Source organism: Podarcis vaucheri (assembly GCF_965113315.1).
Source record: "Podarcis vaucheri genome assembly, chromosome: 1".
NCBI classification, from domain to species: Eukaryota; Metazoa; Chordata; class Lepidosauria; order Squamata; family Lacertidae; genus Podarcis; species Podarcis vaucheri.
Genome location: NC_138759.1, coordinates 22,222,368 through 22,234,840, shown reverse-complemented (window position 1 = coordinate 22,234,840; position 12,473 = coordinate 22,222,368). Strand labels below are relative to the sequence as shown.

Here is a 12,473-nt window from a genome sequence, read left to right as displayed (position 1 = left end):
CTAAAGATGTTAAAGCAAAGATTATGGGTTAATGACTTGCGATCTCGATCACACGCATTCTTTAGTCTGCTGGCAGTAGGAGTACAATATGGTCATGTCTTTAAGTTAACATCTTACATTAACAATCTGACAGTACCAAATTATCGAAGGCTTTTCACCAAAGCCAGACTAAACGTCTTTCCTTCTGCAGTGTTGGATGGCAGGTTGGGAGGAGTTCCCTACCAGGACAGACTTTGCTCGTGTGCTCAAGACATTGATTCCATAAAACATATTTTATTGCACTGTGCAAAATATGAGCAAGCCAGGGCTGAACTGTTATTACCATTGTTGGTACCTTTCCCAGGAAAATCAGAGGCTCACTATGTCAGGTTCCTATTGGAAGACAGGACAAACGCTGGAACATTAGCAGTGGCAAAGTTTTTATCGGTGGTTGCAAGAACCAACGATCCCTATATTCTGAACAAAATGCTTGTTTAACCTGGAGGTAGGCTGTATGAATTGTGTATTGCTTTGTAATGATTTGTTGGGTCTCTGGACCACTAAAAAGATTGATGATGATGGTATCCAGCAATGCAAGCCATAGTCAATATTTGTTGTTCTTGGCTTAGTCCATTGTGTTTAATGAAGGAGACAGTGCCCCAACATAAATAGCCACTTACTGCAAAGAGTTTTCCCTGCTTCTTCCCAGAGACACCTCTGAATGTTCTGTAAGTATCAAGCGTGCCTTTCCCAATGCTGATACAGCAGAGGGTGGCTTGGAGGGTACCATGGGGGTGGTCTGTGTGTCAATGGAGATGTCAGGAAAGGAGAGAAGAGGAGCAGGTAGGAAAAAGGAGGTGATGGTGAAAAATGGGTTGAAAAGGAGGCTGCAGAATAGAAGCAGCTTTAGAAATGGGGAGTTGCAAAGGGTGGTTAGAAATAGCATCAGGCACGTACTGAAGTCATATAGGTGGTACATGACTTCCGTCAGACTAGGCAAAATATACAAACTAAAATCAAATTTGTGTTGGAGATGTCAAGAGGTGGAGGGAACGATGTATCATGTATGGTGGGGATGTGGGAAAATAAAAACATTCTGGAGTAACATTCACGAAGAACTAAAAAAGATGTTTAGAACATCATTTGAGAAAAAGCCAGAAGCGTTTCTACTAGGCTTAGTCTCAAAAGACATCCCCGGTGATAAGAAAAATGTGTTTTTATGTACCACAGCTGTTGCCAGACTATCATTAGCCAAAAACTGGAAAGGGGACACCATTCCCTCAGTAGCGGAGTGGCAAAACAAGCTTTGTGAATTTATAGATCTGGCTAAAATGACAGCAGCTACTAGATTCCAATCAAATTAAAAATTAAAGAAAGAATGGGAATGTGTGGAAGAATACATGACAAAACATCATTTCAAAACAAATTTATTGATATGCACTGACTGAAGTTCGTAAAGTTAAGGTTAAAAAAAGTAAAGTGACTAATGGGGAATATGTAAATAATTTTCCTTAACACAATATTATAGTAATGAATAATATTGAAAGCTTAGCATGGATGGAGCGAAGTCACAATGGTATAAATAAGAAAAACGAATAGACAGTAATATAAATGTTGATAGTATGTATTGTAAAGAATGATAAAAGGTGTAACTGAATGTAACAATGCAAAATTAAAATGAAAGATAAAGTGAAAAAAGAAAAAAGAAATAGCATCAGGCAAATTTCGCTGTCTTTTACCTTATTCCATTTTGGGTTATTGACAAAGGTTTTAACCTGTGTTTTTTCTGGGGGCACACAGTAATGGCACCATTTATTTATTTTTTAATTGTTAAATGTTTGGAACTTCCTATAGCAACTTCATGATGAGTCTTCAGGATGAGTGCTGGCACGTTTGTTTCCTTTTTAAAAACAAAAAACATGGGTTTTAACAAAGATCACTTTGTTCCTAATATTCTGCCCAAAGGGGGAAATAGTGGGTTTTTAAAATTTTTCTGCCAGAATGCCAGACAATAGCTGAAATGCAAGCCAGAGTCCTCCGCACAACAGTACCAGAGAAGCCTAAGAGACCGGAAAGGACAAAAGCAACAAATAAAGATTGTCTGCCATGTTAATATAAAATAGACCTAAACACAATGCCAACATCCTTCATTGTATAGTTGCAATGATCATTTTTAAATGTGATCCCCTCCCCCCAGAGAACTTCCAGAGGAACACAATGCCTCACATCTACCTGTCTTTGCTTCTGGCTGGGCTCTGTGCTTTTGCCCACTGTCACCACAAGGGGGACGATGACCATTCTCCTCTTGCTGAAGGTGACAGAGATTTGCCTTCTGTGAAGATAGTCCATATCTACTACGACCTTCCTTCGGAGACTGGTGAGAAGAACATCTTCTCTTTTTTTATAATATTTTTATTCATTTTCAAATACAAATTTATACGACCATTATCAGAATTTATCACATAATCTTCTTTTTTTTTTACTTCCCTCAGTTTCTCAGCCAATCTCCCGTTTTATTTATTTGTTTACACATTTTCTAATTTTAATATTGCCTTTAAAATATACACTCCCCAGCCTTTACAGTCTTTTTTACATATTTCATTTCCTACAGTTCCTAAAAGAAAAGCCTCCGGTTTCTTAACAAATGTATATTTTAACATCTTTTTCAATTCATTATAAATAATTTCCCAGAAGCCTTTCACTTTCTTACATTCCTACCACATATGATAAAATGTCCCTTCTTTTTCTTTACACTTCCAACACTTATTACATGTTTTATACATTTTTGCAAGTTTTACTGGTGTAATATACCATCTATATACCATTTTCATAACACTTTCCTTTAACGCAGTACATGCCGTAAATCTTAATCTTTCATTCCATAGTTTTAGCCAATCATCCAATTGTATATTATATCCAAAATCCCTGGCCCAATGTACCACCACCGATTTAACTTCCTCATCTTTTGTATACCATTCCAGCAACAATTTATACATTTTTGATAAAATTTTATAGTCGTTACTTAGTATTTCTGTTTGAAATTTTGAATCCTTTCCCACATAACCACACTCTTTACAATCCTTTTTAAACATTTCATTAACCGGATAATAATGCAACCAATCATATACATACTCTTGAGAAGAAAATTTTCTTTCCCCCTCTGACCATTTCCACTGCCTTGGCCCTAGTGTCACTGGGAGCTAGAGCAACTATCTTGAGTCAGCTTTTGTCAGGACTTGGCTTTAATGATATTAAGTAATTGGGAACTAGATTAAGAACAGAGCAATAAAGGCAAGTATCTCAGCATAGTAAGATACCACAAAAACAGGAGCTTTTATTAAAAGCTCTGAGTATGACAATTAATATTTTGAAGAACTAAATGACATGTATACTGTTACTGTTCTTTCCATAAGCCAATTGGGAAAAACCTTTCGATTCTCTGAATACAAGAGAAGGAGACTTCTATGTGGATGAGGAAACAACGGCGAAAGTCCCTATGATGAACAAAGACAGCTGGTTTGAGACTTACCATGATAAGATCCTGTCCAGCAAGGTTGTGCAGCTCCCTTACGATTCATCATTTTTAATTCTTCCTGACAAAGGAAAAATGAAGCAGTTGGAAAATGCTCTTAGCAAAGACGTTTTGTTAAAATGGAGGAATTCTACAAAATCACAGTAAGTGGGCATGCTATAGTGGAAAGAGTGTAGTACATATTTGTAGGTGTAAATATATTGTTGTGAGTTTGAGGGGTAGTGATAGGCTGTGTAAAGACCAAGTCCCTTGTAATTCCAGAACAGGATCAGTTGAGCACAGACATAGCTGAGACAGGAGTGCTAGGAATGTGGGCTTGGGAGAGCACATCTTTGATTAGAATTGTGTCCTGCCATATGACATTCAAAATTCTCCTGGCACATTTTTTTCCGAAGCAATACCTCACTAGCCTCTGGTTCCTCTTTCAACAGGAGAATAGATCAAGCAGACCTCTCTGAAATTCGTGGGAAGCGTGAGGTGAAGATTTCCAAGGTAGGCTTCTCAAAATTCTACAGGTTGATCTATATTTTCTTACATCCTCCATTTTCCACCAAAGGTACCCTCTTGTCTGAACTATGTTCAAATGAACATAATTTGGGGTACTGAAACCACAATCCCATCTCTCATGGAGAGGAGGAGCATAAATATTTGCTATTCCAGCTAGAATGATTAAGAGGCACCAAAACCCATCTCTCCCTCTACTATAGCCTAATGGCATGAGTGGTGCTTGATGACAGTTGGGGGGGGAGCCCCAATGGAGCTGGTCTCCCAACAGAACTGATGGAGAGACTCTTAAGCCCCAGCTCTCCCTCTTCCCTTGGTCATGCTATCTGGGGCTGATGGGATCCAAAAACATCAGGAGGGCCACAGTTTCCTCACCTCTGACACAGAATTTTCTAGAGCAGATGATTCGGTACCAACTTCTTTGCGAAGACTGCAGTTAGCATTGGAGAAGGAGGAGAAATCTGATATATTTGCAAGTTTGTGCAGACAGTCTCGTTTATCACATACCTGCTTTAGTCTGACCTGCTCAGGCACTGTAATTCTTTTTTACGATATATATGATATCTTTATTGTCATTGTGCCACACAGAACAATGAAACTGAAAATCTACTTAAAACATTCAAAAACCCCTAAAAACTCTGAAACCCCATTTTAAAATACAATATACTATAGTGCTGATTAATTATATGCTGTGTGTATTACTGCAGCATAATTTTAAAGTATATTACTAAATATGTCTTTTATCCAGTCATATAAACTTTTTGTATTTATCTGTTTTCGTGCTGGCTACCTAGTGTTTATAATATTATAAGAGTAATATGCCTTAGACTGTGTTGATCACAGCAACTATGGCAAGTTCTTAAAGAAATGGGAGTGCCTGATCACCCCATCTGTCTCCTGAGAAATCTCTATGTGGGACAAGAAGCTACAGTTAGAACTGGATATGGAACAACTGATTGGTTCAAAATTGGGAAAGGAGTACGACAAGGCTGTATATTGTCTCCCTGCTTATTTAACTTATATGCAGAATTCATCATATGAAAGGCTGGGCTGGATGAATCCCAAGCCGGAATTAAGATTGCCAGAAGAAATATCAACAACCTCAGATATGCAGATGACACGACCTTGATGGCACAAAGTGAGGAGGAATTAAAGAACCTTTTAGTGAGGGTGAAAGAGGAGAGTGCAAAATATGGTCTGAAGCTCAACATCAAAAAAACGAAGATCATGGCCACTGGGCCCATCACTTCCTGGCAAATAAAAGGGGAAGAAATGGAGGCAGTGAGAGATTTTACTTTCTTGGGCTCCATGATCACTGCAGATGGTGACAGCAGCCACGAAATTAAAAGAGGCCTGCTTCTTGGGAGAAAAGCAATGACAAACCTAGACAGCATCTTAAAAAGTAGAGACATCACCTTGCCAACAAAGGTCCATATAGTAAAAGCTATGGTTTTCCCAGTAGTGATGTATGGAAGTGAAAGCTGGACCATAAAGAAGGCTGATCGTCGAAGAATTGATGCTTTTGAATTATGGTGTTGGAGGAGACTCTTGAGAGTCCCATGGACTGCAAGAAGATCAAACCTCTCCATTCTTAAGAGAATCAGCCCTGAGTGCTCACTGGAAGGACAGATCGTGAAGCTGAGGTTCCGATACTTTGGCCACCTCACAAGAAGAGAAGACTCCCTGGAAAAGACCCTGATGTTGGGAAAGATGGAAGGCACAAGGAGAAGGGGACAACAGAGGACGAGATGGTTGGACAGTGTTCTCGAAGCTACCGGCATGAGTTTGACCAAACTGCGGGAGGCAGTGGAAGACAGAAGTGCCTGGCGTGCTCTGGTCCATGGGGTCACGAAGAGTCGGACACGACTAAATGACTAAACAACAACAACAGCAATATAATATTTTATATTATGTATATATGAAAGAAATGTTCGTATTTATAGCATAATCAGCCTGGAATGGGGATCTTGCTTCTCATCAACAGTAAGGGAGAGAGATAAGAACTAGGAAAAAAATAATTATGGAGAAGATTGACATCAAGATTTTCAGAAAATTCCATCAGTTCCTTTAGGCTGACTGATACACAAATATGATGCTCAGAACTGGATAGAAGAACCAGATCAATAGGCAATCAGAGTGAGAAACGACCACATGATGTTGTTTTCTCAGACATTTAGTGGATTTATTTGTTTTGAAGGCCTAGATTTTCTCATGATAAAACCCTGAGTCAGACACAATCTTGCACTAATTTTTGTTGTATTTCTTTGTATTTCTTTGCAGGCTATTTACAAACCTTATATAAATGTCTACAAGAATGGCACTGAAGCTGCAGCTACTACTGCCACTGAAATTGTTCCTAGATCCCTTCCTCATGTATTTGCTTACAATCGCCCCTTTCTGTTGGTGATTGCTCAGGAGGATACCATCTCCTTCATGGGAAAAGTCACGAATTCTACTGAGGCATGATTTCTCAACTTGTGTTATAGCACAGAAAACATGGAGTTTCCAATATGAAGCATGATTGATAAGATGCTTTTAGGTATCAGAGTGAATACTGTCACATGTTCCCAATCCGAAGAAATAAAACACTGATTGAGTTGTCTGCAAAATCACTTGGCGTTTTTCTTTCTTTTCTCACAATCTTAAAAAATATGCTGTTTATTTCATGTGTGCTCTCTAGCGTTCACTCCATGATCATTTGGGGGGTGTAGACCCCTGTGCCATTTGAAAGATCAGGTTAACAGTATTTTATTATTATCTCTCATGCAGGTGTAGTATCCACAAGTAGTCAACAGTTGCAGGGAGAAGGTCAGGTAGCTCAAAAGCTTAGAATAAGCTGAGGCTTTCAGGAGAGGTTACAAATAATAAAAAGGGTTTATTTGACTATGCCCAAAGCAAGAGGAAGAACAAGCAATTAGCAGGTCCTCAGTGTGGAGAACACGGAGAAATTATATTCGGTGTTAGGGTGAAGGCAGAACTGCTCAACACATACTTGGCCTCGGTCTTCACTGAAAAGAAAAGCAGTGCCCAACCTGGTGATAACAGGAAAAAAAAATAATCCATAGAGGGAGCTGCAGTCTAAGACAGGGAAAAAAGATGGTAATGGAACTTAAAATGAATTCAGATCTGCAGGGCCTGATGAGCTGTATCCAAGAGCCTCTGTCTATAATCTTGGAGAATTCTTGGAGAACAGGTGAGGTCTTTGCAGTCTGGAGGAGGGCAAATGTTTTCCCCATCTTCAGGAGGGGGAGAAGACATTGGCAGTGACCTTGACTTCAAGGTCCTAGAATAGATAATTAAACAATCTGCCTGTGAGCACTTAGAAAAGGATGCCGTGATTACCAAGACCCAGCATGATTTTCTCAAACAAATATCTGTATATTTTGTCTCTTGTCATATGTCTTAGGCATGCACATTTTATCCTACAGTGCTTTGGCTTCCTTGGATTGCTGTTAAATGCCCCTGCAGTTTCATTGCCTAGTTGCCATCCTTCCCATTTAAAGTGTCATAAACATTTTCCCTCTTATCACTATTGGATGTCAGATACGCAGGCAGGCATCGGAGTTTCCCCTCTCTCTGGGAGCTTCCAATAAGGATTAAAGAGCCTCAGGCAGGTTTATACTTCATTTGATTTAAAACAACAACTACCGAGAGCAGCCCTGGGCCATCTTCTATCAGGATGTCAGTTGCTCACTCTGAATCCCCTCCCCTTCCACAGCAAGAAGTGCACCAAAGGTCTGCTCTCCACCCTTGTGCTTCCATTGTTCATTAACCTTTTCAGTCCTCTGAGTTTGAGGGGAGGGAGGGAATTCCCCGCCACTTTCAATTGAAGAATATCCCAAACACTCCCTCCCTCCTGGTTGCCTAGCTACCATATCAAAGCTGTCTAACTCTTCCCCCACCTGTGCAGCCTCTAAATCTGCTTCTGGGAAGGTTGAAGGAAGAAGGGGATGAATCCTTCCCTTCTTTCCCTGTTACAGGGTGAACTGTCTGCAACTGCATTCCCCCATCTTCAGAGTCAGACCAGTCTCTGGCATCCGATTCAGACCAGCCCCTGACATTGGATGCCTTTTTGTGAACCAGACACTCTTCACATTAAAAGAAAATGTTCTTATAAGCAAGCCTGGAAGCAAGCTGGTGGTGTAATCTAGAGGCAAACCCAGTATTTCCAGGGACTATCTTCAAAGAGGGCAGATCACTGCCATGGTCTTCCTGGCATTCAAAAGTGATAATGGGATTTAGGATAGTTTAGCTCCCTAGGAATGGGGAGATTGATCAGTGCAGTGGACAGTCTTGCTTCTCTCTGTCACCAGAGAACTAAACATGTCTCTCTCACATATAGAGGGAGACACCTTTTCCCCAAAACCAAGACCTTCCCTTAAGCCCTGGAAGTTGTTTTATTTGTTTGTTTGTTTGTTTTTATTACAGGCAGGTGTTCCCTCCTGTTCCTTCCTCCCCCTTCCTCCTTGGCCTGCCTTCAGGACTTTTAGAAGCAGCAGGGTTGGCCCTGTTGATTTGTGCCAGAGTGCCCCTCTTAAATGGGACATTCTAGGATCCAAACAGGATCCAGGATTGGCTTCTGTGATCCATGATGTCCCACTTAAAATGGGACAAGGTATCGTCTCTCCTGACGGAGTTGGTGCTTCTGGCAGCCAAAAATAGCTCACTCAGTACTAAAGAGACCGACCACAGCGTTGCCCTCCCCCTAGACCATCGTGTACAGGGGTGTAACTGTCAGCATATGAGCTCATCGCAGCTGCAGACATCCAGCTTGTTGACATCATGTGATTTGGCTGACTGTGGGAAACAGCGTTCCAGTCAGTTCACAGGGCAGTTCACCGGAATTTGCTCAGAGTGTAATATGAGACATTCCTCTTGTGATTGTACAGGAAGTCTTTGTCACATGTTTGCTGATGTTTGAAGAGAGCAGTCATGTTTTCTGTAATGCTGAAGAGTCAGAAATAAAACCATGTAAATAGACGTTTCTGACTATCTCTATTCCCTGCTGGGGAAGCAGGAAAGAGTGGGTGTGCTCTTCCCACGCTGGGAAGGGTCACCTATAGAGACCTAGCCTGCGATTTCTGGGGAATGCAGCCAGGGAGGTCACCAGAGATCAAGCCGGGTGCCTGGGAAAGTTGCCAGCTTCTCCCGATAGAGGCTTGATTCCCAACATCTGGTAGCACGGGAGCTGATGTTTTTGCTACGTGTGGTAGCAAAGAGGTCGATGGATCGGATTCTTCCTCTGCAAGGAGCTAAAAGGAGATGTGGTAGCAAGTGGATGGAAGCTACAAGAACAGCTGAGCACCGGTGGAGATAAGCTATGTGCCAAGAAACCCCTGAAGATGTGCTGATTTTGTGGCTGAAAGAGTGAACGCGAACTGAAGCATTCTTGGGTTCACAGAGATGCTGCTTTTGGATAAAAACAGCACTGAGAGACAGCCACATAGTTCACATTCCTGGGGACTGATAAGGTCTGCTGCCGCTGCCTGCCAAGTCCAGTTGCTAAGCAACAAGACGTGAGTACGTATTAGCTAAAAAATTTCCTTTGAGCAAGTTAGCTGCAAATTAAAGAGAAAAACAAGCCAACGCGAGAGCGAGGCTGGGCTCGAGAAGCTGGAAAAAGTAACTGTTGGAAATTCCAGCGTTTGTTTGTTATCTCACAGACTCTTGGGAAAGGGACTTCCCAAGCAAGCTAGGCTGGCTGCCAGCTGCACACGCAGCTAGTAAACAGAAAATAGACTTTTAGATTTACCAGCTCGTGACTGAGAGCTGAAACTTGAAATGAAGATGGCCTTATTCACTCAGAAACTGAGTGGGCAAAACTGGGAAGAATGGTGTTTTGCAATGGAATATTTGCTAGTGGGAGAGCAACTTTGGCACTTACTGCAAACCCCACAGCCTGATGCTGTACATGCACAGGGGAGGAAAGCTGCAGCTCAAAATGAGCTGAAGCAGCGTGTGATCAGAATTCTGGCTGAAAATGTGGAAGCTTATCTTGAGCCAATTTTATTGGGTGCTGAGGGGCCAAGGGTCGCTTGGGAATCCCTCCGGAAAGCTTGTGAAGCTGGGATGGGAAGCAAGAGCCAAGAGTTGGCTGCACCACCAGAGGGAGAGAGCCAAGAAAGCGATAGCCAGATTCTTGAAAGCTCATTGAAAGCTGAGAGGAGCTTTGACCCCCAAAGGGGGGGTGAAGGAACTGTTGCTGCTGTTGCTGTTCCTGTTTTTGCTGCAATGGATGTTGCTGACAGGGGGAGCGAAGCTCGGAGATCTAGCACCCCCACTGCTATTGCAAGGGAAGAGCAAGCTGAAGCTCTGGCCAACCTGGGCATATTCAGAGGAACTGTAAGAGGCCACGCCAGCAGAAAGAAGCCAAAGAGAGCTCTGCAAAGCAAGAGGCTTCAAGCAAAAGTCATACCAAGTCCCAGGTGGAACCAGCTATGGCTTTGATGTTGCTAAAAGCCACATCAGTGGGAAACGCTTTTGTTTTGGACACGGGCTGCACGCAACACATGACATCGTGCCGAGAACTGTTTTCTACGTTTAAGAAGCAAAGCTTCACTGTGAAACAGGCCAACGGTCAGGAGATCCAGGCGACCGGATTTGGAACTGTTTATCTGGAGAGTCTGAACTTGACTATAAACAATGTGTATTTGGTTCCTGATTTGAAGTTCAATCTGCTGAGTGTTTCGCAGATCACAAAGAAAGGACTGGTTTTGTCCTATGATAAGAAAAGCCTATGTCTATTGCATGTGATTCTAACATTATTTCTCTTGCAGGTGTATTGAAAGACGTCCAGAAGACAACAAAACTTACCAGTGCTTTTCAGCGAGTGTATGATGTGATTGGTCCTCTATCACCATCTAGAGGCAATGCAAAATACTATCTTGTGTGTGTTGATCATTTCTCGCATTATGTATGGATATACATTTTGCAGAGTCCCAAAGAAGCCTTAGAAAGGTTTCAGGAATTTTGTGATAAGGTTAAGAGTGTTCATGACGTTAACATTGATTATCTTTTCACAGATGAAAAGCCAGTTTTTCTTTTACAGGATTTTCAGGATTTCCTGGAAAAGCAAGGGATACAACATAAAGTTGCTGTTTCTGCAGGTGCATGGAACAAAAGTGTTTGTATAAGAGTAAACAAAGAATTGCAAAATGGCATGAAGGCGCAATTGCTGAGTTCACATTTGCCACATGAGTTTTGGGCTGAATCTTTATCGTGTTATTGTTACAATTGGTTGAGAAAGTTTTCAAAAGATATGGAATGTTCTCCTTTTGAAAGGTTATTCCACAGAAAACCTTCTGTGGCCCATTTTAAGGTTTTTGGGTCTCATGTCTTGTCTGAAGCTCCAGGTGGAGTAAAGAATGCAAGAGGCATTTTTGTGGGTTATGAAAAGGGTCTCTACAGAGTAATTTTGTCTGAATCTGGTCAGGTGATTCTCACAAAATTTCTAGAAAGTGCTCCTGAACAGGGGAGAGTAATTGTTCACAGATTTCCCACTGAGGACAATTCAGATGATGATTCGGATTTTTATGATTTTTATGATTATAGTGGTACTGAGAGTGACACAGTGTGGGAGTCATAGCCATGGTAAAGGCTTGTAATATTGCAGGGTGCCTTGCTGACCTCGGTGACCAGCACTCTGAGCTTTACAATGTATTGGAATGCATGACCTCATATGGAGTTATGTCCCCCCCCCTCTGGGCAGTGTAACCCTATATCTGGTTTGTGGGTGGGTTAAAGCCTTGACCGGATGTAGGTAACGTGAGACATTGGAATGCAGCCATGCGGCTGGAGAGGAACAAAGGGTAATAAGAATAAACGGACTGGAGGAAGAGGTGAAGTCTGAATTTAGCTGCCCTCCATCCATGGAAATATACTGCTAGCCTCTGTGTCTTTATTTTATGCCTAAAAAGCACCATTTGTAATGGCAGGCTCCGACAAGTGGTGCCCCCCGTGTGAGGCTAACTTAAACGTGTGAGGCAAACTTAAAAGTGTGAGGCAACTTAAAGAAAAGAGGCAAACTTGAAGCAAACAGTCTGAGGCAGACTAAGAGGATTTTAAAAGAAACTGTGAGAGGATTTTCGATCCAAGCAGTGGTTATCATCGGCTCACTACGTCCGGCAAGGATTGCAAAGCGCTTTACATCTTTAAAAAAGATCCCGGTGAGTCCGATCCCTTCTCTTCTCTTCTATTATATTGATTTTTGAAAAATGGGCAGCTCTTTGACTACCGATACAACGTTTCCAGCGTGGCAAACCAGGATCACCGATACCCCAGGGTGGGCAGAACGGTGGCCTCCACCAAAAGAAAAATCCGCAGCAATGGCACCATCTTGTTTCTGAACAGCTTATTTCTGAACAATTGACTTTCGGCCACATTGAACCATCTTCATCCCACTGGCTCCAGCAGACAGGGAACAGTTTGCTTTTACATTGCCAGTATATCACAATTCGCA

At 41.8% G+C, this 12,473-nt stretch overlaps 1 protein-coding gene across 1 annotated transcript in view; it reads left to right on the top strand.

Moving 5' to 3' along the window:
* Positions 1 to 6,627, top strand: part of LOC309535598 (alpha-1-antiproteinase-like) — a 38,522-nt gene extending 31,895 nt beyond the window's left edge. Inside the window, exons 3-5 of the mRNA XM_082228830.1 lie at positions 3,393 to 3,654; positions 3,943 to 4,003; positions 6,296 to 6,627. Coding sequence (XP_082084956.1) covers positions 3,393 to 3,654; positions 3,943 to 4,003; positions 6,296 to 6,481 — 509 coding nt within the window. The 3' untranslated portion in view covers positions 6,482 to 6,627. The remainder of the gene's footprint in view (positions 1 to 3,392; positions 3,655 to 3,942; positions 4,004 to 6,295) is intronic.
* The last annotated feature ends 5,846 nt before the right edge of the window (positions 6,628 to 12,473 follow it).